The 26,393-nt window shown below is 34.0% G+C and overlaps 1 protein-coding gene across 8 annotated transcripts in view; it reads right to left on the bottom strand.

Annotated features, from left to right (window-relative positions):
- Nucleotides 1-26,393, bottom strand: part of CEP295 (centrosomal protein 295) — an 85,164-nt gene that overhangs the window by 48,695 nt on the left and 10,076 nt on the right. For 7 of the 8 annotated variants that reach the window (XR_012474349.1, XM_074216452.1, XM_074216455.1 and 4 more), the window contains exons 5-16: nucleotides 25,495-25,588; nucleotides 21,535-21,579; nucleotides 16,678-16,788; nucleotides 14,370-14,510; nucleotides 12,047-12,230; nucleotides 11,617-11,784; nucleotides 10,269-10,499; nucleotides 7,828-7,941; nucleotides 7,461-7,564; nucleotides 5,206-5,433; nucleotides 4,715-4,812; nucleotides 1,229-4,034 (exon numbers count right to left, since the gene is read on the bottom strand). Coding sequence is in view for 7 of the 8 variants with exons in the window: in XM_074216452.1 (XP_074072553.1) it covers nucleotides 1,229-4,034; nucleotides 4,715-4,812; nucleotides 5,206-5,433; nucleotides 7,461-7,564; nucleotides 7,828-7,941; nucleotides 10,269-10,499; nucleotides 11,617-11,784; nucleotides 12,047-12,230; nucleotides 14,370-14,510; nucleotides 16,678-16,788; nucleotides 21,535-21,579; nucleotides 25,495-25,588 (4,324 nt within the window). In the remaining variant the exon portion in view is untranslated. The remainder of the gene's footprint in view (nucleotides 1-1,228; nucleotides 4,035-4,714; nucleotides 4,813-5,205; nucleotides 5,434-7,460; nucleotides 7,565-7,827; nucleotides 7,942-10,268; nucleotides 10,500-11,616; nucleotides 11,785-12,046; nucleotides 12,231-14,369; nucleotides 14,511-16,677; nucleotides 16,789-21,534; nucleotides 21,580-25,494; nucleotides 25,589-26,393) is intronic. The other variant, XM_074216456.1, reaches the window with a different exon arrangement.

Below are 26,393 nucleotides of genomic sequence, written 5' to 3'. Positions count from 1 at the left end.
TTCAAATCCTCCAACTGGCTGCCAAAATCTGTTGATTCTGTCTTCATAGCATTTCTGGTATTTACTCCCTTATCTCTTTTTTTTTTGGGGGGGGGGGTTAGGTTTTTGCAAGGCAATGGGGTTAAGTGGCTTGCCCAAGGCCACACAGCTAGGTAATTATTAAGTGTCTGAGACCGGATTTGAACTCAGGTAATCCTGACTCCAGGGCTGGTGCTTTATCCACTGCGCCACCTAGCCGCCCCACCCCTTATCTCTTTTGACACTACCACCAACCTGGTATAAATAAGCCTTCATCACTTCATATCTTAACTATCATGTCAGAAACGAATTCAGTTAATTCTGGGTGTTCCTCTATCATTTCCTGGATCAAATCATCTCCATCTCCTGGTTTCCTTCAAGACTAGGCTAAAATGTTATTTTCTACAAGAAATCTTTCTCAATCCCCCTTAATATTTAATATTGCCCCCCACTGATTACTTCTAATTGTCAAAGATGCTTATATGTATGCATTTGTATGTAGTTGTCTGCATGCTATCTCTTCCATTACAGAAAAAGTTGAGAGCCTAAAGACAGGAAAAATCTAGAACAGTAGTATAGATGTGAGGACAGGGTTGATATGAGACAAAATAAATTTATATTAGATCCAATCAGAAAAATTGTTATGATTACCTTCACCAGCATTTGTCAGTTTGGGAAGAAGGAAATTAAATAGGACTGGAGAATGTCAAGGTAGGGAGACGTAGGAAAGGCTGAAGTTGAAAAGGGAGGAGAGGTATTCATGTGTGGGAAAATGAACCACTGAAATGGCTGTCAGGTTAATTCTGGATAAGAAGAGAATTCAGGCCAACAACTGTGTGATGAACGGCCTAGAAGTTTTAATGAGAATGAAGAAAATAATGGAGAAAGGAAGAGAGAGAGGACATTGTTCAAGATTATGAAGGTGGATCTAAGGGTTGGATTAAGTAGAATGAGGATGAAAAGTTTACTCTTTCATAGGAGGTTAAATAATCAAATAACTGTAAGGTCAGATTTTTTCCCCAGGATTTACTTCATTAACAAGTGTCCCTTTCCTTAAACACAAAGAAGCCTGAAGCATGTTCAAGTTTACATATGTGTTCAAGACTACTAACTCAGAAAAAACCTGGAATGTTCCAGTTAGGATTCAGACTATTCAGAAAAAAAGTTGTCAAACTGAAACCCATTAAAAACAGATATAACTTAACTTTACCTGATGCTCATAAAGTGAATCCATTAATGTCTCCTCATGCTTCTGTACCTGTTCTTTCAGTTCAGTCTGTCTTCGAAGAAACCATTCTTCTTGAGCTTTCTGTCTCCCCTCAAAAAATTCTTTTTGAATATTCAATTGTTTCTGGAGTTCTTTCAAATTGTCTTGAGCAGCTGAAAAATGCTTTGAAGAAGCCAAAAGCCTATCATGAAATGTATGAACTGAAGACTGACTTAAGGGAAGTGTGTCCTCTCTACTGATTAAAAAAGATTCTTGAACTCCTCCAGAATCAGAATTAGACTCACCTTCAGTGGAAAGCAATGAACTAACTGAATGAAAAGGCAACAGTGGTAGAAAAGGAGAGGAAGCAGTCTGATTAGATGTCCTTTCCTCCACTGCATTAAGTTTGTAGTCAAGGTTCTGTAATTGGGATCTGGGATCAAAATGAAGGGTTTTCCTATGTATTTTCCATTGTTCTTGTAGTGCTTTAGAATTATCTTGTTGATACTGGTTGTTAACTGAAGTTGAAAGCCTATCCTGAAATATTGGAATTGTGGAATACCTTGAAGGAAATGTGCTCTTACTCTTGTCTAAAAGAGGGTTTTGGATTTCTTCAGAATTAAAATATTGTGAACTAGATGCATGCTCAGCTGATGATGGTACTAAAGAAGAATCAGTCTGACCAGAAAATAATCTTTCATTCAACACTGTCTGTTGCTGAAGTCTCTCACTAAACTGAAGGGTCTTTTTCTCTTTAGCCAATCGTTCCTGGGGAAGATTCAAATCAACCTGCTGAGGAAAAATATGATCTGGAGAAGGCAAAACCTTTTCCTGAAAAATTTGGTTGTTAGGGGTGGCGAGATGTGAACTAGCTATCTGGATGCCTCCAGACTCAGTAGAAGGTAGTGAAGTAAATGAATGCTGTGGTATTAGTGGTAGGAAAGAAAAGTCAGTTTGGTTAGGAGATAGTCTTTCCTCTAAAGCTATCTTAGATTGTACCAAAAGCTCTTCCTGAGATCTCTCAGGAAAGCAAAAGGCTTCCCTTTGTACATTTAATGGTTCCTGGATTGCCACTTGATTATGCTGCTGAGGTAGAATGTGTTCTGAAGGAGCCAAAATCTTATCCTGAAATATCTGGATTGAAGAAATGCTTGAAGGACATTCAGGCTCATATTTCCTTGCCAAGGGGTCACAGATCCCTTCAGATTCAGATTTTGTAGAGTGTAGTGAACTAAATGAATGTTGATGAAACAGTGGTATTAAAGAGGGCCCGGTGTGAGTAGAAAATATTCTTTCCTCCACTGCATCTGGTTGAAGAACAATCAGTTCCTTTTGAGTTTTTTCACTAGAGTGAAATAATTCCCTCTGCATATCTAACTGTTCTTCATTAATTTTCCAATTGGCTTGTTGAACTAGGATGGGTTTTGAAGAAGTTAAACATCTATCCTGAGTTGTGGAATAGCTTGTAGTCTCATTACTCGTTAAATGTAATTCCTGAATTCCTACAGATTCAGATTCATCCAAAGGTAACGAATCAAGTACAAGCTTGGGGAAAAGTGATAATAAAGGAGACCCTGTCTGAGTAGATTTCTCTTCTTCTCCAGCAGTAGTTGGTCTATTTAAAAGGTTTTCCTCGTGGGCTTTTTGGTCAAAGTGGAGGGCTTCCTTCTTTACAGTCAACTGCCCTTGAATTGTTTTCAAAATATTCAAACTATCCTGTTGATATAGGCTAGTCTCTGAAATCAGAGGCCTATACTGAAACACCTGTTTTATGGATGGGCTTGAAGGCATTGTACTTTCATTCTTGGTTAAAAAGAGTTTTTGAGTTTCTCCAGATTCAGCAGAAAGTGAGGAACTAAGTGAATGCTGAGGGGCCAGGGGGACTAACGGAGAAGATCTAGTCCAACAAGAAGGTATTTTTTCATCTACTGAAGCTGACTGATGTGAAACAAGTTTCGCCTGGGCTTTCAGGCATGAGTGAAGGGCCTCCCTTTGTATATTCAACTGTTCTTGGACTGTGTTCAAATTATATTGTTGATTCAGGGTGTCCTCTGAAGAAGATAAAAGTCTATCTGGAATTACTTCCATTGGGGAATGGCTTGAGGGAACCAAGCTGTCACTCTTGAATGATAAGGGTTCTTGGATACTTCCAGATTCAAGGTCAGCAGAAGGGGGTGAAACAAGTGAATGCTGGGGGGGAAATGGTACTACAGAAGAGAAATCAGTTTGATTAGAAAGTATTCTTTCTTGCAATTCAGTCTGCTTATGTACACCCAATTCTGGAGTTTTCTCACTGAAATGAAGAGTTTCCCTTTGTACATCTAACTCCTCTTGCATCATCTTCAAATTATCCTTCTGAGATAGGATGTGATCTGAAAAAATGAAGCACCTATCCTCTGAACTCTCACTTGAAAGTTGTGGACTTTGACTCTTAGTTGAAAAGACATCTTTGATTCTTCCAAATTTAGATTCAGGTTCTGCAGAAGGTACTGAGCTAAGTGATGGTTGAATGAATAGTGATCCTGAGTAAGAAAGAGCAGTCTGATCAGAAGATATCCTTTCACTGCTGTCTATGGGAAGCAATTGGGAATGTCCTGTTACTGCAGGATAATTTGGTAGTGAATGTTGATTTGATAGTTCTGGTACTCCTTGAAGGTGAGAGCTAGCCTGGACTAACAGTGATTCGCCCTTAGGTTTTACAACATCAGATGAAAAGGACTTTGTCGATCTGGATGGATATCTTTGTTTTAACAAATTCTGGTATTCATGCAAACGTTTCCTGGCTGCATCAATGGACTGTCTGTGAAACCTGAAAAGAAATCAAATTGCTTCTGAGAAAAATATTGAGTATTCTAAAGTACTAATCCTAATAATCACTTTCTAGAAAATAAGATATCTGACATCTGCTAGAAGAAAGAACATCTTGAATAATCATTTGAGAAATTTCCATATCCTTAAGTCTTGAAGAATTATAAACATCCAAATTATGGTATATGAATGTGATGGAGTACTATTGTTCTGTAAGAAATCATGAGTGGCAGAACATAAGAAAAAGCCTGGAAAGGCATTAACTAATGCTGAGTGAGATGAGTGTCCATTATACACAGCAACAGCAACAGTGTGTGATGATCAACTATGATGGACTTAACTTCTCTCAGCAGTTTAATGAGCAAAGACAATTCTAAAAGATGTGTGATGGAAAAAGTCATCCATACCCAAAGAAAAAACTATGGAACCTGAATGTAGATCAAAGCATACTTCACTTTCAAAAATTGTTTTTGTTTTTTCTTTCCCATGGTTCTGATTCTTCTTTCACAACATGACTAATACAGAAATGTGTTAAACTTGATTCTACACAAACAGCCATTATTAGATTATTGGGCGGGGGGAGATGGTAGGGGCAGAAAATTGTAGAACTCAAAATCTCAGAAAAAAAATCAATGTTGAAAACTATCTTTATATGTAATTGTAAAAAAAAAAAATAAATACCTGTTTTGCTGTAAAAGATGTTGCTGGTAGTTATGAATCATTTGTCTACTACAATCTTCTTTGGAAATATTCAAATCTAATGTTGGAGCATCATCAATCTAATAAAAGAGAATATTTAAGCGATAAATTTAAAATTAGAAGACATCTGAAATAAAAAGTTCTAATTGTAGTTTCTATGAAGCTTTATTTAAAAAAAAATCGCTTCCCTGATTAGAAATTATTCTCAAAAAGTATTACCTATTCCTAATGCAAAAATAACATGACATTATAAGGCATTCATGTGACCTAATCAAAATTCACAAAAGCAAGGCTAATAGGTGTTTCATTAGTGTTGTATCCCATATAAAAATGCTTGATATTAATTATGATTGCATTTAGAAATTAAACTATATCAATTAAAATATTCAAGTTATCATATTAGTGTAAATGTGTTCTAACAATTTTAAATTTTTAAAAATATACTTGAGAATATGAAAGAAATTTTATTTTACTAAAGGTTGAGAGACTGGATTGGCTTCTTTCTCCCACTGGTCCATAAAGGGGTAAGATTTCATCAATCTTAAATAAAATGGTTGATTTCTTTCTTTCATTTCTTTCCTCTCATGTTCTAGTTGTATCTTTTGAGCCTTTAGGCATTCACTCTCCAATCTTATTCTCTGTTGTTCAATTTGTTTAATTAATTCCAGCTGCTTCTGTTTTTGTTGTTCAAGTTTCATCATCTAAGAAACAGAAAGATTCAAGTGATTAGTCATAAATCCATACCTTTCAAGGCAAAAAGTGATGCTCATTACACCATTAAAAGAACAGTTTTAATCAGAGGGGCCACTTAAGCATTGATCCTTTCTCTTAGTTGCTGCTACTGGCAAAGCTCAAAAAGACAAAAAACAGTAATGCCCACATATATACACTAAGATCACCATCACTGACAGAAATAAGGGCTCACACCCACCACCATATGACTTCAATATAAGCTCTCTAGCTTAAGTGCTCTAGGTAAGCAGCAGCTGATACTAGGGGCTAAGCTAAACCAGCAGTTTCCATGGACATTGTTCGGCATATCTATTCCAACTTGCTTTAGCACTATACTCAGCCCCACTATGAATTAGGCAATTAGAGTACCAGGACATCCTGACACCCTCTTTGGTTCCTCAAGGCTTCCCATGGAGGGTCATTGTTACCTAAAAAGTCAAGCAATGAAGCAAGGATTATAGGGCTAAAACAATCTGTAGAGATGATCAAATAAGTCTCTGTCTCTCTAGATACAACAAATTTAGCTTCCTTAGAAATGTGTATGATGTTCTTATGTTATACACACACACATGTTATATATGAACACGCACATATCTACATACATAAATGTGTGTACATCTAGGGCAGCTAGATGGCTGTTAGAATGCTGGGTCTATAGTAAGGAAGATCTGAGTTCAAATCTCACCTTAGACCCTTGCTTTTTGACCATGCCTAAGTCACTTAACCTCTATCTAAATCCACCAAAGAAGAAAATGGCAAACTATACCTTTAGTTCTGATAGGAAAACTACAGGAACAGCTTGATCCATGGAAACCCAAAGAGTCAAACATGACTCCAGAATGACTGAATAAACACATTTATACATACACATAAAGAAAGCTACTGTCTTTTCATTTTTTTTTTTTTAGGTTTTTGTGAGGCAATGGGGTTAAGTGGCTTTCCCAAGGCCACATAGCTAGGTAATTATTAAATGTCTGAGGCCAGATTTGAACTCAGGTACTCCTGACTCCAGGGCTGGTGCTCTATTCACTGTGCCACCTAGCTGCCCCTGCCTTTTCATTTTTAACATATCTCAATCTGAAATGTTTAGAATATTAGAATATTCTAGATACATTCACTATCCTGAAATGACTAGAACCCTTCACATGTTCTAAATATTTGTTTACTAAGTAAAAAAAAAAAAAGACAAACTTAATTCTTAATTTGGTCTGAAGTGTCAATTAATTTTCTGTTTAAAACTATAGATCACATAAAAAAGAAAAATACAAACTATAAAAGAAAGAAAATACTGAAGCAATCAAATTAATTTCTAATTTGTGCATTATGGGGACTTTTTACTTCAAATGTCTCCAAATTCACATTTCCTAAAAGACTGATATGATTCCATTCTTCAAAATTAAAAAAAAACAACACAACGATCTCTACATCTTGTTTAAAACAAAATTCCCCTTCTGTCATATTTAATGCTAAAACAAAATGTCTACCAAAGCTAAATAGCACAGTAAGATTGAATATCAATATTTGAATATCAAGATAAATAGCATAGTAAGACTGAAATCTTACACAAGCTTAAAACCTCCTTCCTCCTCCTGCAATTCAGTTAAATTTCTAAAATTTAAAGGTAACTGAGATTGGGATATGGCATACTATATTATGATAATAAAAGTCACTCATTTAACAATGTTCATTCAGTACCTATTTTGTACAAAATTGCAAGTTATAAATGGCCCCTGTCCTTAAGGAAGTTCAAGGGTAGTGAGTAAAAACAAATAGCTACAATATAAAGTATTAAGAGAGGAAAATTATGTGAGTCATACAAATTAAAGAGTAACTGAAGTTCAGAGGAAGGTGAGATTACTTGTAGTGGAATCTGGGAAGAATCAGAAGTACCTCAGAGAAGGAATCTTTTAAAAAAATGACAAAAATCAATGCAAATTTACGTATAAATATTATTAAAACCAAGATGAAATAAGTTAAAAGAATCTCAGAAAAATACCTGTTTTTGTCTCTTTGTTAAAGTTCTGACTTGAGTTGTCTCTTCATGAGGATAAAGCAGAACTGACCTTTCATCTAATAGGGAAATTTCACTTTCAGATGATTCTGAGCATTCCCAAAACAAGAAGTGGATATGAGTTTTAAAATTCTTATACTTTCATAATATTCATCCAGCATATCTTTATCTGTCCTTTAGCATAATTTCTCATACATACTAGGGACTTCAAAACACAATGCCTTTTCTTCTCCTGTTATTCACAATTGACTTATTTCATAGATCAGTATGTAATATATAAATTGGGGAAATTAAAAGGTGTTAAGAGCTTATGTTTGATTATGGATTTTGAAGAAAAAAAAAATTACATTACCTTTTTTCTTTCCAGATTCAGTAAGGTTTTCAAATGTTTTTTCTTTTTTAGGAGTTGTTCCCAACTCAATTTGAAATGCTTCATCTCCAATGTCAGAAAGTTGTTTTGTTTCACCTTCAATAGCAAATAATATTGGCTGTAATAACTAATCCAATATTACTACTCAAGTCTAGATGTGAAGAAAGTCAAAAAAGATGCTTTAATTTTGTACAAAAGATTTTGATTCATAAAACCTAAAAATTATTCCTTTTAAACATGTTCCCAAACCCTAGGAATATACTCCTTTGGGAAGAAATAAGATCATGGGGCTAGAGAAGGGAAGGTGAAACAAAGTCAAACTGTTAGAGCCTTCTAATAAGTAAGTTTAGTATAGTAGAAAGAACACAGGATTTGTAGTCCAAGTCCTCCTCTCATTACCTAGGTGACCTGAAGCAAGTCATTTAACCTCTCTCTACACCTTGGTTTCTTAAAATATGAAAAAGGTTGACCCAGATAGCCCCCTTTCTAAAAAGAGCAAAAGGTTAAAATAAAAAAAAAAATCAAAGCAAAACTAGCAGAGCAAATTCACTCTGACAGTGAATGAAGTTCAGCAAATATTGAATCTGGTATTAGTAAGTATATATCACAGGCACCACCATCATCTGTCATAAGCTGAAGTTTACAATTTCATAAAATAAGCTGAAGTTTAAAATTTCATATAAAATAAGCTCTAGGGGCAGCTAGGTGGTGCAGTAGATAGAGCATGGGTCCTGGAGTCAGGAAGACCCAAGTTCAAATCTGGTCTCAGACACATAATTACCTAGCTGCATGACCTAAGGCAAGTCACTTAACCCTGCTGCCTTGTACAAGCTAAAATAAACAAATACGTAATAAAATAAAGCAAGTTCTATTTCTCAACTCTGTCATTTTAGTAACCACATATATAAGATGATCCTCCTCAAAAATGCTACTTAAAAAAATAAAACTCAGAATGATTATCAATAATCATTTGAAATGTTCAACAATTATATTTAAATGCTAATTATCTTAAATTTTTAGTTGTCTCATCTTTAATTGAAATATCACTTTATGAAGGATGGACACATAATTCTTTTTGCATAAAGGGTTATGCAAAGAGAAATTCCATTAGAGAATCTTCTAATACTAATATAACTAATAGCAGAAACTCAGAAACAGTAAAAAAAAAAAAGCATAAGTTAAAACCAAACCAAAACAAACAAAATTATCCTCTATATTTATAGTTCTCAAAAGATAATCCATAGTCCCCTGTGAAAATTATTTTCATAGTAACACTAGGACATTATTTGACTTTAAAATACTTCTTTTTCAACTCCATATCTATGTTAAAGATGAATGTTTTCATCTACTTCAACCACCAACAACAGTTCTTAGAATAGTCTTGCACAAGGTAGTCTTGATTTTTTTTAATTTGACCGCACTTTAACTCCACCTGTCTTCTTTCAAAGTTTTCTTTCCCTCAAACAAAAACAACTACTGGATACTCTGTGCTAAGTAGCAGAGATCCCTACAATCTAACTGGGAGAGATAACATACATACATAAATCTAATTGGGAGAGATAACATACATAAATAACCCTAATATAATGCAGAAAGAACGCCATAGGATAAGTAAAAAATATCAAGAAATATAAAGGAAAAATAACTGTTATGGCCAAGAAGTCTCAGTTCATTCATAAGACTGGAAATCTTAATATATGCTCTATTTGTCTTAGAGAGATGTTACATGGGTGAAATGGAGTGATTTTTGTGAAAGAACTTGAAAGTGCAAAGAATTATATAAATGTCTATCTATGGAACTTAAGCCCCACTCAAATCCCAAACCCATTTCTCTTGGGGTTTCCATGTGCTGATGGAACTCTTGGTTGAGGATCCTTGAGGGATGGTAGTTTGTATGAACAGAATGACTAGATGAGTTGATGATTTATATTAAGATTCACAATGCAGAAAAGGGAAATCAGCCAACTTTGAAAAAAAACTGACTAATAAAAAGATTAATGCAAAGTGGGTGTAGTAATTTCTCCCTGCAAGAAAAGAAACAAATACTATATAATTAGTAAATATTAAAAGTATAATTTGAATAAGAATCCAAGTATTTATGTCCTAATCATATTTAATACAACATTTACATGTGTGTGTTTTTGAAAAACTAAACGTAAGTGATTATAACTCAGAAAGTCAATTATCTTATTGAAATGAACAAAAAGGAGTCAAGAAGCCCATATTCTAGTACTAAGTCTACCATTAAATCAATGTGATTTCAATCAAGTTTCTGAGCCTCAGGTTTTTCATATGTAACTTGGAATAATACATTCATATTAGAGTTTGTATGGATTTCGAAATATGATTAAAAAAAAAGGTGAAAAAAATCTAAAAAAAAGTTAGAAGGTGTTGGATTAAGATGTAATAATAGAGAACAGTACCTTGCTCTTGTCTATGCTCTGATCTATCCAATGGTTTTTCTTCACTGGTAATAGTTCCTGTCTCCACTGTTAATGTTTCACTTTCAGCATCAGCAAATATTTTAGGCATTTCACTTTCATCTTCGGAAGTGTATTTATTTGCCCACTGGGATTTCTGGCTTTGGATTCTGTCTAGTAATTTTTTTAACACAGTTTTTGAAGATGCATGTTGGGTCTCCTGTGCTACTGGAACTAAGAAAAAAAATTAAACACAAAGTTGAAGTCACATGACATTTACAATCATCTGACAGCTACCACTGTCACAAAATACTAAACTGAACAATTTATTAATATGGCTTTTGTTATTTCTAATTCCTTTTTTTCCTTACTTGTTTATATTGCAAGGTTAACACAGATTTTTTTTCTCCATTCATAATGAATTTTTCCATTTTATTACTTTATTGTGTACCAGACTATATTCAAGTTGAAAGAGATTTAAGTTAAGTTTGAAGAAACTACTGAAGTCTAAATTAATCCCCTATCTGAAAACCTATGTAATTTGGTAATTTTTTTGATAAAATCAACAAGTACCCATAGATACTGTGATGGGGCTGCAAAAACAAACATCAAAGACCCTGTTTGCAAGGGACATTTTTACAGACAACATGCATCGATGTATATCTTCGTCTTTTTCTATGAAGCATACACACAGGTGTACATAAACACACACATATGTACATATACACACATATGTATTTTTATGTACCAACTCATATAAATATGCATATATAATACAAATTTAAAGTACTAGCAATTGCAGAAGGGCAGGAGACAGAGTGACAGAAAGCTTTTATGTAGAAGGTAGTGGGTGAGTTACAGGCACAAAGGTCTGAAAGTACAAAGAAACAGAAAAAGGATATGGGACACTATGTGTGAGAAACAGCAACAGAGAGAGAGGAGTAATGTATAAGGCTACATAGATTGGTTTTATAGCCATACAGGAAAAATTGATCTACTAGTCAGAGGCAGTAGGTCAAGAACATAGTCAATCACTTGTAACTGTGAGGAAAATGGCTGCAATGCTCAGAGCCCTAAAGGAGGGAGGATCAATTAGGAAGGCTTTTTTAAGAGTCCAAATGAGAGGCAAGGAGGGCAAGAAGAAACAAAGAGAGTGACTAGCCAAAATACACATTAAAAGGGAATCTTTTTTTTAAAATATAATTGATGAGTTTTTTTAAGGACTGAATGTCAATAAAGCACTCATTTTTCCCTTGGGACATAATAGGCCCAGGAATTAAAATTATAATCTGCACATCTTAAAGCATAATTTCTTTGAAATGACAAACTTATGTTCATTAGAGTTTCTTACTCTCTGTTTTGGCAAGAAATGGAGTTTCTTCTTCCATTCTCTCTTGGTTCTGAGTCTCAGATGTAGAGTCTTGCTCCATTGAAAGATCCAGTTCTTCATTTTGGATGAGTTCAGTAACAACTGGCAGAGGTTCTGGCTCTAGTTTCAAAATCAGATCTCCTTTCACCTCTAAAAAAAAAAAAAAGAAGGAAATGTCAGAAGTTTCTAATACTATGAAAATCCACTTTTTTAAAAGATTCAAGGCCCCCAAAGACCAACTAGAAAAATTAAAAACAACAAAAGTATCTTACACACTAATACTTTAAAGACTGCAAAGCCTTTTGATGCAAGAAATTTATCTTATTAACTAAATAATAAATCAATTTACTTTTGGGCTTCAGCATTTGAAATAAGCACAAAAAAAACCAAACAAAAACCGAGTGTATCTTACTCCGATCCTCGTTGTACATATCTTCAAAAGCAAATTCCAATTCCCTCTGCCAGTCTTCTTTGATTGCCATGCGTTTATATGGCAGCTCAACCACCTGTGGTGGCATCTGGGCCACATTCTGCCTCCTCCGTGCCAGGTCCACTTTCTGCAGCTGTTCCAACTCTTTCATTATTTTTTCTCGACTCTAAAAATAAAAAGCAAATTAATTAGAATTCATTTTACTTAAAATAGTAAGATCTTTTACTTTGCTAGTCTTTAGGGTTCACTGCTGGATCTATAATCTACACTTATACCTTGGTCTCATGTAGGAGTACTAATTGCCTTTCTTTAACATACTATGGCATTCTTAAAACTGACCTACTCTTGGTATGAGTGAAGTAAACTTCAGCTATCCAGATACTTATGGGAAATAAATGATTCCGGGAGTCTAAATTTTCCAAACAGCCAAACACTTGAATTTTAAGCATCAAAATTTTTTAAAAAATATATTAAATGGAAATCTGAAATTTTTATTTATTCCTTGGTTTTCTTTTGTTATTTCACTAAGAAGGAATTCCTAGTTCCTGAGAAGGAACTCCCTTTACATATGCCAATAAATACCATCTTTGCAACTTAACAGCTGCCTATGACAGTGACTTAAAAGACATGTCAGTTGACAAACATTTCCGCTTCTTAAATGGGGTGTATTAAACAATACAATCATTAAACTGTTTCTAATGATATAATCAAAATGCTGAATATGACCTCAGGACCTTCGAGCTTTCTGCCCTAACTTGAACTGATTCCCAAATCCTATTCTATTGGAATTTTGGGTTAGTTTTATTTATTTTTTTATTAAAAGTCAAGGAGATAAATATATTTGGAAAACTCTTTGCAAAATAGAAAACACATTGTAATATATAAAAAATTTTATAAATGTAATTTCTTTAGTTCATGTCCTCTCTATTACAATAAGTGGTCACTTTTTCAGTGTTGTTTGCTTGCCTAGAACTTCTTTGATTTCTAATCCAATCTGCCAGTTCTAATTTACTGTGCCCCAAGAAACAAGATAACTAAGTTAATTACAACATGTGCTACTTTGTTTTCCTGAAGGATGTCAAGAAATTTAATGTGTGTGTGTGTGTGTGTGTGTGTGTGTGTGTGTGTTTATTTTGACTATACAAAGTATTTTTGCTTACTAGTTCCCGCTTACGAACTGGACAATGAATCATCAATTAGAATAGGTAAAACATTATTGTAGTTGTCTTACCAGTGAATTATTGAAACATTACTATTGTATATATTTGCCAGGTATGCCTAAACATAAGGAACAATAATATTCTATTGACTAGGTTACTGTGGAAAGAAATCACTGCGGAGAAGTCATATATTTGGGGGGTGGGAGTGAGGCAATTAGGGTTAAGTGACATGCCAGGGTCACACAGCTGATAAGTGTCAAGTTTCTGAGACTGTATTTGAACTTGGGCCCTTCTGAATGGAGGGTCAGTGTTCTATCCACTGCACCATCTAGTTGCTCCCAGAATCATAGATTTTGAAGAACTTAGCTCCACAAGAATTTTATCGCATCTCTTCTCCCTTTTATTATTTTTTTCAGAGCCACTAGAGACCTCTGCTAGCTAGTATAATCTGATATATATATATATATATATATGATAAATATATATATATGATAAAAGAAAAATAGACCCTATAATCACCAACTCTACTCCTTAAAGCCCCCCAATGAAGGAGAACACATCAATTCTACTTTTAGATAACTAAGTATTAACAAGTTACCTCTGAGATTACTAAATTTGCCCCTCTGCAACTTTCATGAACTGGCCATTGAGAAAAGACGAACAGAGAAGAATTTAAGATTGCCTTTTCCCATGGAAATATTATAAATGATGTAAAGTTCACAAAAATCTAATTATGCAATAGTGCTTGAAATATTCTACTAACCATAGAAACAAACAAATGCCATTAATAACACTATGTAAGAAAATATGGACAAAATTCCAATTCAATAAATCAGAAAACAAAATTTCACCCTTCCTATAAAATATTCTCAACTAATTTTTCTTGAACATGAAATTTTTGGGGGAGTGGGGCAGACTCATGATGAAATTTAACTTTGACAGAGTCACCACTAGTAAATATGTATGGAGACCCAGAAGCAAATAAAAATGGGCCATTCATGTTGTAATGAGGAGGTAAGAATAGAAACTACATCCTCCTTACTCCTTTAATTTCAATCTATTTATAATCCATTTTGCTACACAAAATATTTCTATTACTAGTAATCACATTTATCTCTAGGAAAACATAATTATGTTTTGCTTACTTTAGCCAAATGGACTTTTCTCATGGCATGAACACCACGTATGTGAGCCTTTTCAAGCTGTTCTCTCCTTTCTCTTATTGCTTCTTTCTGTAGTTCCTCCAATCTCTTTGTTTCCTCTTCAGCAGCCAAATGAGGATCTGGCTAGCAACACAAGATTAATGTTTTTATTTTAATTACTATAAAATTAGGATAAAAATGATAAGATATATAAATTAAAAACACAGACTGGAAAAAAGTCAAATCAACAGAAACTTTTCCTTCAGTGTTTAACTGTTGTATTAATGTCAAATGAAACCATAGAAGAATCATTATAATAGTATATTAATTATGTATTAAATCATTACATTTTGATATTTATGATAATATTTTCCAATCTTCTTGTATAGCATTCTCCCTACTGGACTCTGCAATCTAGCCAGTTTGGCCTTCACAGTATTCAAGGCAAGCTCCAGTTCCCATCTTCATGCCTTTGAATGGCCATCCCACATATCTCAATAAACGTTTCTCCTCCATCCCTTTTGAATTTCTAGACTTCAAGACTTCAGGTCAAATGGAACTTTCTATGTAAAGCTTTTTCTGAGCCTGCCAACTGCTAGTTCCAAACTATCTACTATTTACTACTTTTTATTTGCATTTGTCTTTTTTATATTTTGCAGACAATAAAACTAGAATAAAAAGGCATACTCCAACAATCCTTTTACATATTTTTCATTATTTATAACTGATATTTTATAGCACTTTAAGCAAGACAAATGTTTCACTTTTTTTTTTAAAAATGATACAGAACAGAATACAGATACAGAACTTTAGTAAAGTTCTCTTGATAAAACAGCTGGGCACCTACAAAAAATCTACATTTAGAAAGTTTCCTGTCAGAATAATGTAGCCACCAATCTCTGAAAATAAGCAAGAATCTTTTGAAAAGTCTATTGTTTAAATTTAATAATATATAAAAGCTATTTTATTTTGATGACTATGCAGTATCAGAAAATAAAATATAAGGAAGTATAAAAAAAATCAAATTAACCTCAGTTGTTTGAATTATTTAAGTTTGGCAAAATCAGGACACTACATTTAGAACTAAAAGAAAAAGTGGTCCTCCATCAATCAATAGGTATTCTATTGAAGAAACTGGAGTTTGAAGGCAGACTAAAATTTACTACCTTCAAATTAAAGATACCAAGATAAAAAAAATAATTATAGGATACTATAAGCAAATAATAAATCATCTGCTGTACTTCCATCTCTCTCTCTCTCTCTCTCTCTCTCTCTCTCTCTCTCTCCCCACATTTGGTTCAAGATTATAAGTAGAACAGGTGGTAATAGTAGTAGTACTAGTACTAATAATTTTGGAAATTTGCTTCAGTTCAAAGTTCTGAAAAGCTGAACATATGAAAAAATTGCAAACTCAAAAGCATTATTTTCTATTTTAAAATAATGGTACGGCCAAAAATCCTTTTGCATTTAATAAGTTGCATTGTAGCCCAAGACAACTAAAAATTGGCTTGTCTATTTAAAATAATTATTCCATAGGGAAAGAAAATTAAGATGTGAAGTAGGATTTAAAAGAAATTCTCTCACATCTCTAATATTTTACAGGAGATTTAAATGAAAACAATGCCTCATATCATTTCCATTCACTTTTAAGTTTCTATATAGAAGCAGTTCATCATAATAGAAAGCACTCTACATTTGGAGTTTGATGATCAAGGTCTGCTACTTATTCAAATGTGAGATCATAGGCAAATTCTGTCTCAGTATCAGTTTTCTCATCTGTAAAATGAAGAGTTGATCTAATACAACTTCTAATAACCCTTCTAGCTCTTAATCTATATCCATAAGACATATAATTTAATAAATAAATATTCAAGATTCAAAAACTTCTCTTAAAATAAATTCATAAAAAAAGCAAACACATAATTAAATAAAATTACCTAAATGGGAAGGGAAAGTTGAACAAAGTGTATTACAAAGCCAAATTTGAAACTCTGACAACATAACTTATTCTCATAGTTTTAAGATCGAAATTGAATTTTGAGACAGTGATAAGTAGCCATGGTGTTCTAATTCCATAACATTACCCTAAAATTGGGTAGAAAATTATGATACATGCCTTTTTCTATACTTCTATTATTTTGTCTGATAGAATTAGAATCATTATGCACCTATTATACAATTATAAAGTATATCTTAAAATATTTTTTCAACCCGTAAGTGTTTGCTAAGGTTATTTAAGTTTTACAATTTAATAATATTAGAAGCCAAAATAATGGTTTATTGAAGACTATACATAAGCAATATCAGTCACCTGCTCTAAATCCTTCTCCTTGCTTATGAAACTTGGATCAAGATGATAGTAAGTAGGAGGGTTGCTAGTAGTGTTGGTCTTTAATGTAGAAATTCCCTTTACTTGAACATTCTGAAAAATTAAATAAAAATAATTTGTTGAAGCAAATATATTATTTTCTGTTAAAAAATGGAGAAAAATTTTTGCATTTGAACAGATTATCATGTGGTCCAAGAAACTCTCCACATAGAACTTACCTATCCACTTAAAAAATTGATCTTAAGGAATATTTAGAGTGTTATGAATTACAATAACATTTTTATTTTAAAAATTCACCATATAGTACATTTTCCAGGAGGTTTTAAAGAATATAATGGTATTATATGGAATAAAGGAAGGAACAGTGGATCTGATGTTAGGGAACTCAGATATAAATCTTGGCTCTATTATTCCCTGAGTAACTCTGGAAAAATCCCTAAGAAATACTTAACATCATTGTTGGTGATGTTATGAACTGATCCATTCTTCTGGAGAGCAGTTTGAAATTATGGTCAAAGGGCAAAAAAACTATGCATAGCCTTTGATCCAATGATACCACTACTGGGTCTATATTCCAAAGAGATCATGAAAAGGATAAAAAAACCCACATATGCAAAAATATTTATAATAGCTCTTTTTGTTGTGGCAAAGATTTGGGAACTGAGGGGATGCTCATCAATTGGAGAATGGCTGAACAAATTGTGGAACATGAATGTAATGGACCACTACTGTTCTATTAAGAAATGTGAGGGACACAACTTCAGAAAAGCACAAACTGATGCTGCATGAAGTGAGCAGAACCAGAACATCATGCACATAAACAGCAACATGGGGTGATGATCAACTATGATGGACTTAATCATTTCTGCAGAACAATAATAAAAGACTTGTGATCAAGAGTGCCATCCATGTCTAGTGAAGAAACTGGAGTTTGAAGGCAGACTAAAATTTACTACCTTCAAATTAAAGTTGTCAAATGAATATTTTTCTAATTGTTTTTCTCTTCTATTTGGATGTGATTCTTCTTTTACAACATGAATAATATGGAGCTGTGTTTAGCATGGTTATAGATGTGTATTTCATTGCTTTCTGTCAGGGGGGAAGGAAGGGAGGGAGAAAAATGTAAAAAAAAGTTGTTAAAAACTACCATTACATGTAGTTGGAAAAATAAATAAATTACTTAGCATCTCTGGGTTTCGTTTTCCTTATTTGTAAAATGAAGTTCTAAATCTATGTACACATGATAAATTTACTTCCATTCATTGCTAAAGTTCCTCTTAAAGGACAGTGTAACACAGCAGAAAGAGACAAACTTGGAACACACAAACTCAAGAAAGTATATATATATATATATATATATATATATATATATATATATATATATATATATATATATATAAAAAGTTCCCTCATTACAGATTATTTGTTGATCCAATAACAGAAAAGTCAGAATGTGACTGAGAATACCTCATCAGTACAAATGTTCAAATTCCCTGAGGATGGTGGCAAAGATGGAGAGGATAGATCATAAGCCACAAAGTCAATAAAAAAACTGGGTAGAGTGAACTGAAGGTCAGAATAATACAACAGAGAGGGTGGTATAATCAGATCACATGAATGTTTTAAAAAAAGACACAGAAATGAGGGAGAAAAAAGGTCTGGAAGAAGGAAGAAAAAACAAGGACTATTACTATTCTCCTTCTGGCACTATGAGTCAAGTGAAATAGGAGAAACATCAGCCTTCAATGGAGAGAGCTGCAAGTGATATATTTTTAGGAGTCAGCCAGATTTTGGAAAAGATAAATACTAAATGGAATAAATTTTGGTTTCAATGTTTAAATATAGGGGGTTTTTGTCGAGAAGAATGCAGGGATATAGGCTACATTGAGTATAGGCTATAAAATGAGTAATATGAGTAGGTCAATTTTGGGGGGAGGGGCAGCTTTAAAACCTTCGAAAAGAATATAGAATATAACAATTCTTCCATCCCTGCCATTTAAAAAAATTAGAAATAGTTCAATGCAGGTATTTCCTTAAAAATTCAATTTACAAAATAGAAATTAAAAGGCAATTACTTATATTTCAAGGATTTTTTCCTCTACAAAATGATTCATCTTGGAATCTCCTTCATTATAATTTTTCTTAGTGAATTTTTGTTTTATAGATCATTATTCAAAGTTGTTACTGCCATATTAAATTATCTCTAAATACTCCTATCTAGAGAGAAGAATATCCTGAGGGCCAGAAGGATGTCACAGTAAAATCAAATCACTAAAAAGAGACTGCCCTAGCAATTCACATAGGAAAAATGAAATTCATTAAGAATGCACATATGCATATCTATTTGGACAGAGAAACACAGTTCCAGAAACACTAGTTCCAGTACTGAATAGGTTGGATGGTATTTAAGAAATTATGTAGCATTTTCAGTGATACTAAGTTTCTATTTGATGTCAAAACTCATTCTTCTAGTTTAATATTTGAGACAACCGAGAATCACAATAGCAGTATCTCAGAATAATCAATATTTCAGGTGACAAGGAAACAAGACATGACAGGTACTATGAGGCAACATCAAACTACAATGACTTACACAATAATAACAATTAATTGTAATGTGCCAAGTGCTTTACAATTATCTTATTTGACCTTAACAACAACCTTAAAGGCAAGAAAGAGGGAGGGGAGAAGAAATGTTATTATTACCCCATTTTACAGATGAAACTGAGGAAAATAAGTGACTTGCCCAGCCGGAATCATAGAGCTTCTAAGTATCTTAGACCAAATTTGAACTCAGTTTTTCCTGATTACAGATATACCTAGCATGTAGCAAAAGCAAGAGATAATAATGTTACACTAGCATGCATGTAGCATTAAAATACCTAAACAAAAAATGAGCAATTATCCTTCAACTAGAGTCTTTTTTTTTTTTTTTAGATTTTTGCAAGGCACCCCTCAACTACAGTCTTAATTTGCTGAGGGCATTAAGAAATTAAATGACTTCTCCAACTCAGATACTCTGGTAAATAAATTTCTCGTGGATTTATGGAAAGCTATAGATAAGAATCATAGTTTGAAAAGGCAAGAATGAATTGTGATCCACTAGTAGAGATAAATCTTATGAGATTTTGCAAATCAAGTTTATTTAACTTAAAATTATTTAGTGGGGCATCTAGGTGCGCAGTGGATAGAGCACCGACCCTGGAGTCAGGAGTACCTGGGTTCAAATCCAGCCTCAGACACTTAATAATTACCTAGCTGTGTGGCCTTGGGCAAGCCACTTAACCCCATTTGCCTTGCAAAAAAAAAAAAACAAACCTAAAAAAAATTTAGTATACTTCATATAGCCAAACATATATACATATTCTTATACCTACTTAAAAAAATTAAAATATACATATTGCTTCAAATATGAAAAATTGTTTAGAAAAATTGTAGATTAAAATTAAAGGTAACCCTGTTTACTATTTCTATTTAGAGGTAGCTAGTAGGCAGGTTGGGTCTGGAATTAATAGCACTGAGTTCAAATTCTGAATCTGAAGCTTACAAGTTATGTGACCTTCTGACCTAGCTTCCTCAAATGTAAAATAAGAATAAATAAAAATTAAATAGTAATTTAAATAGCAAATAGTAAAAGCAATTACCACCCAGGATTGTTGTGAGGATTAACTGAGACGGTATTTGTTAAAATGCTTGGCACAGGGCTTGACACATAGTTGGCATTATATATCTGCCTTCTCTTTCCTTTCCCCTCAACATTTAGTTAATCACTCCTATATTTGCAACATAAAATATTAAAAAAGATCATTTTATGTAAAAGTCCTTCTGGCTTCCAGTGTCAGTTTAGCTACATCATGTATTTCCTTAGTGTGTCTCAAAGGCTGGTCAGCATTAAATTTCTGAGGGTCTTTTAGCTCAAAGAGCAGAGGAGAGGGAAGGAAGAACAAAGTTGAACTAAAAGGCAGAAAAAAAGGCAAGACCTCACAACAAAAGAATGCTTTTATCGAGTATGTGACAAAACTTCTCCAAAGGCAAGCTGAAAAAGAAATCCCCAAAATTAATTCAAACAAGGATAGCATCACACAAGTTTTTAGTTTTCAGTGGGATTACTTGAAGAAAAGTAATTATTTGTATATATAAATTTTGATGTTTTTAAACAAACCAAAATTTGTATTATTTATTGTAAAATCATGCTGCATCTGGACCTTTTTGTTATATGCAGTTTTAATACTTGTAGGTATAAAGAAAAGATTATTGCTTTATAAGACTGATACATCAAGGCTATAGGGCCAGTGGCTGAAATGGAGACTTCTGAGAATGCAAACTGAGGAAGCTTACCATCATTCAAGCCAATGCCTTGAGATTTTGGGATACTGAAATACTAATATTATAAAGAATCACAAAATAAGAAAAAAACGTATTGCAAAATGGGGTTGAGTTTACAGAAAACTCTGGGAAATAGTTGATAATGAGCAAAAAAGCAGCAAACAGACATCTTTGCTATACTTTCTCAAAAACATGGAGTGCTAAATCTCCTAAAAAGAAAATCTCACAAACTTCTCCAAAGAAATTTTCCCCAAAATTTATGACTCTGAAAAAAGTGTTCCAATATCTTCTAATTTGTTAGAAGTTATATATATATATATATATATATACACACACACACACACACACACACACACACACATATATGTATATACAGACAGTTAAATAAGTATCAAATTAAATGTAACTGTGAATGGTTTCTAAAAAATGTTAGGCATCAGGCTTGTATCAGAAGTTTTACCCTCACACCACTATTACAGGGAAAATCAAATAATTTACATAATTTTAACTTACTGTGCCTTTTCCAGGAAGGGAGCATGTCTTAAGTGTGAGGATTGCCTATAAATAGAAAAATTCACTAATAAAGTCTTTGAAAAGTACCAAAATTTTACATGATCACAAAAATAATATAATACATTTTAAATATAAAGCATGAAATCTACCCTTTTCATTTTCTATTTTACTACTATAGAAATTTAAAGCTACCCATTAGTTTATCATATGGTGATTTAGCAATAACTTTTAGCTAATGTTCCCTCAACTCTACATTATCCAGCATGGTTAGGGAGTATAATTCCCTCTAGTTAATACATTAACAGGGAGAAGCCAAGATGGCAGTGTGAAGGCAGGAATTCCCTGAAACTTGGACTCCAAAAGCTCCAAAAGTCATAAATTTATGACTCCAGCCACAATTTAGAGGGGCAGAACCTACAGAAAGACTGTACAATTTCCCAATTTCCTAGCCCAAGACAACGTGGAAGATCCATGGGAAAGATCTGTTCCACTGGAACTGGGGATTAGAAAGAGCTACAGCACAGCCAGGCCAGAGTTGGGTCAGAACCAACTCCAGCCTTCCAGGAACAGCCCATGGGCCACCAGGGGGGAACAGAGTGTGCCTGTGTCAGTGAAGATGAAGGCAGTTTCCAGACCTCTTGGCCCAGGAATTGCCAGGAATGGCTTGGAGGGGTGCTAAGAGAACTCTGCCCCACTAGAGTGAGTGTGAAACCCAGGTCAGAGCCGGCCTTGGAGCAGCCCTATAGTGGGAACCCATGGAGCCAACCAGCAGATGTTTCCAGTGCGCTCAACCCACAGATAGTAAGGGGGTGGGGGCAGACTGCATAGGTCTCTCTGTGATCCCTGGGGAAGGACTCTGCTGTTTGTCTACACTCAGATCCAGGTCGCAGTCTGGGCCGCCATACTACCAGAGGAGCAGGGTCCCTCCTCCTTACAACTCCAGGGCAGAGGGGAGGGCTTTTGGTCATCCAGACTAGAGTACAGGCAAGGGAGCAGGTCAGAGCCTCTCATAAGACCTTGGAGGAATTAAAAGTCCCCCTGAAACACTCAAAAGCTTTGGAAGTACAGTCATAGACTGAGGAAATGAGCAAACAACAGAAAAAAAAGAATCTGACCATTGAAAATTATTTTGGTCCCATGGAGGATCAACATATACACTCAGAAGATGACAAAGTTAAAACTTCTTTCTGTATCCAAAGCCTCTAAGAGAAATAGGAATTGGACCTGGGCTGTGGCAGAGTTCAAAAAAAGACTTTGAAAAGCAAGTAAGGGAGGTAGAAGAGAAATGAGAGAAATGAGAAAATGCAGGTAAATCATGAAAACCAAGTCAGAGGCTTGGTGAAGGAAATACAAAAAATGCTGAAGAAAGTAACATGTTAAAAACCAGTTTAGATCAAATGGAAAAAGCATTCTGCAAGGTCAATGAGGAGGAAATGCCTTAAAAAGCAGAATTAGACAAGGAGAGAAAAAAGCTTTCTGAAAAAAAATAACTCCTTCAAATGTAGAATAGAGCTAAAAGAAGCTGATGACTTTTCAAGAAATCAAGAAACAATAAGACAAAGCCCAAAAAAGAAAACACTAGAAGAAAATGTGAAATCTCACTGAAAAAACAACTGACCTCGAAAACAGACCCAGGAGAGGTAATTTGAAAATTATTGGGCTACCTGAAAGTCATAACCAGGAAAAGAGCCTAGACTTCATTTTTCAAGAAATAATCCAAAAAACTGCCCAACAAAAATAATCCAGGACAAGAGGGTAAAATAAGAAATTGAGAGAATCCATCAATCATCTCCTGAAAGAGATCCCCCTCAAAATAATTACCAGGAATAATTATAACCAAATTCCATAACTCCTAAGTCAAAGAGAAAATATTACAAGCTGCCAGAAAGAAACAATTTGACCTGGTGCTACAGTCAGGATTACACAGGATTTGGCAGCATCTACATTAATTTGTACAGCTTAGAATATGATATTCCAGAAGGCAAAGAGCTTGGATTACAACTGAGAATCAATCACCCAGCAAAACTGAAAATTCTCTTTCAGGGGAAAAGATGGACATTCAGTGAAATGGGATTTTCAAACTTTTCTGTTGAAACAACTAGAGCTGAACAGAAAGTTTGATCTTCAAGTACAGGACTCAGGTGAAGCATAGAGGTTGGATGGGAAAGACTAATTATGAGGAGTTACAGATGATGAACTGCATGTATTCCTGCATGGAAAGAAGATACTGATAACTCATATGAACATTCTCATTTATAAGAGCAGCAAGAAGCACAGACAAGGCACAGGAGAGAGTTGAATATAATGGTTTAATATAGCATAAAGATGGAATCAGTGGGTGATAAAGGAAAGTACTGGGAGGAAGGGAAAGGAGAGGTAGAAGGGGCTAAGATATTTCACATCTAAGAGTCAAGAAAAAGCTTTTGCAGTACAGTAGAAGTGCGGAAAGTGAGGGGGAATGAGTGATCCTTCATTCTCATCAGAAATGGTTCAAAGAGGAAATTACATACACACTCAATAGGGCATAAAAATCTAACTTACCCTAGAGAAAAATGAGGGGAAAGGGATGGGATTGGGGGATGGGGAGAGGGAGTAAGTGATAGAAGAGAATGAAGATTGTGGGAGAGGGTAGTCAGATACAACACACTTCTGAGGAGAGAGAGAGAATAGAATAAAAGGGAGTGGAGAGGAATAGAATGGAGGGAAATACAGCTAGTAATAGCAACTGTGGGAAAAGATATTGAAACAACAGATTTATGATCAAGAAAGCAAATCATGCCAAAGACAGAGCCAATGGAATCTGAACACAGACTGAAGTATACTTTTTTCCTCTCTCACTTCATTTCTCTTGAGGTTTCTCTATTTTTTTTTTGGGGGGGGGGGTTTATGTTTACTTTTACAAGATAATCGTAATAATATGAAAATAAACAAACCATAAAAAAATATATTAACAAAGCTATACATTGCATGAAATATGCAAAAGAGTGAACAAGCACTATATAAATATATAAGGTAACTGATTTTTCTTATTTGTTTCAGCAATCTACTTGGGATCCAGCAGCATCTTCAAATCATAATGATGAACAATAACCAATATGAAACACTATAAAGAAAAGTCAATCAGAACTTTTTGGCTACTTGAATTGAATACTTACTGCATATTCTTAATTTAGTTGGAACAAGGTATTTCATGGGAAAATTGCAAAGGATCTTTGATTTTAATTAGACAAGAACCTTGGAGATCTTTAAGGGATTCTACTACTCAACTCTTTTCTGGGCTAAGTGCATAAAGAACAAACCTGACTACTCCCAATTAACCTTCTCAGTATGAATAGTTCTCCAACAGAAAAAATTGGGGGGGGGGTCTAGACAAGTGATTTGAGTTTTTGGGGTTCCAGACTAGTGATTCCATTGGTGTAAGAAATTAACATTGAATACCCTATAACTATGCAGAAAAGCAGCTGTTCTGCAACTAATATCTTAAGAAAGTTGCTTGGAGGAGGTTAAAGGGAGGAATAGAATTTGGAATTGAAAATAAATTTTAAAAAGGGGGAAGGAGAATCAAAATAATTCAAAGCTAAAACAGAAAATTTCCACCAACCTAATTTTCCTCTATATTGTGAGTTTCTTGAGGGCAGGAATTGACTTTTACCCCCTTTTTATATCTCAGTGCTTAGTAAAGCACCTGGTACATGGTGGGCAAGTAATGTTTATTGATTGAAATGAAAATTGCTAAGAATTTACATACAAATGTACATATAAAAACAGGAGTCAACATTATTTTTAAAAAATGAAATCTAGGTATTAACATTTTATAAAAGTCAATAATCATTCCTAATACCCATTTGTCAGCTTTTCCTTTAATTCTTGATTGTTTTTAATCTCCATAATATTCTAAGAGAAAAATGCAACTGTGACAGTTCAGTTTGTTTTTAACCATCTCAAAATCATCTAACTCACCTCAAAAGGATCTGGAGGAGGAGGTGGCAGACTAGCAATTTTTGCAGCTCTTTCTTTTTCTTCAAGGAGTACTTTCTTACGAGTTTCTACATAGCTTGGGTAAAATGACAGGTCATAAACAAATGTTCAAACAAATTTTCAATTAGCAACCCCCTTTGGGTCTAGAATCTGATATTTTATCAGTTTAAGGAACTTTCAATAGGAAAATTTGCTCTTTTAATACAAATCAACAACTTCTTTGTTACTGGGAGTTAGCTGCCTAGGACAGATGAGAGGTTAAGTGACTGGCCTACATGCCTCAGACCTACCCTCTATGCACAATACCATTTTGCATGAGTTCAAATAATGTAACAGTTTAATCTTTTGCATCAGATAACAGGTTTAAAGAAATAGGCTCTCAAGAGGCCCTCTAATCTAATTCTTTATGTCACAGTGCCTCAAACAGACATGAAATGTTGTGTCTTCTAGACAGTAGGTCTTCATCCTTTTCTATAAAACATTTTGATCCCTGATATCATATTACTTCACATTTGGATTCTACTTTATAGCTGACAATGATTATCGATTATATTTTATAATTTGAACTTTATAATAACTATGAGGTAGTCAAGGTAGATATTTTAACTTTAACAGACTAAGTAACATCTGAAGAGAGTACAGGACTAGCTCAAAATCAACTGACTGGTATGCAGCTGTGCCAATACTAGAAAGAACCCAGATTTTCAGAAATCTTTAGAAGGAACTGAGGTTATGCAAGATCCTTTCCAAAATAGTACATTCAATTAAGCTCAAAATGTCTAATATAAGCAAACAGCAAAGGATTTAAATTATTTGTATGCATACAAATATATATTATTTATATGTTAAAATATGTGTTAGTTATTTTTCCTAGTCACTTA

Source organism: Macrotis lagotis, chromosome 1, assembly GCF_037893015.1.
Source record: "Macrotis lagotis isolate mMagLag1 chromosome 1, bilby.v1.9.chrom.fasta, whole genome shotgun sequence".
NCBI lineage: Eukaryota > Metazoa > Chordata > Mammalia > Peramelemorphia > Peramelidae > Macrotis > Macrotis lagotis.
This window is presented reverse-complemented; position numbering and strand designations above follow the sequence as displayed.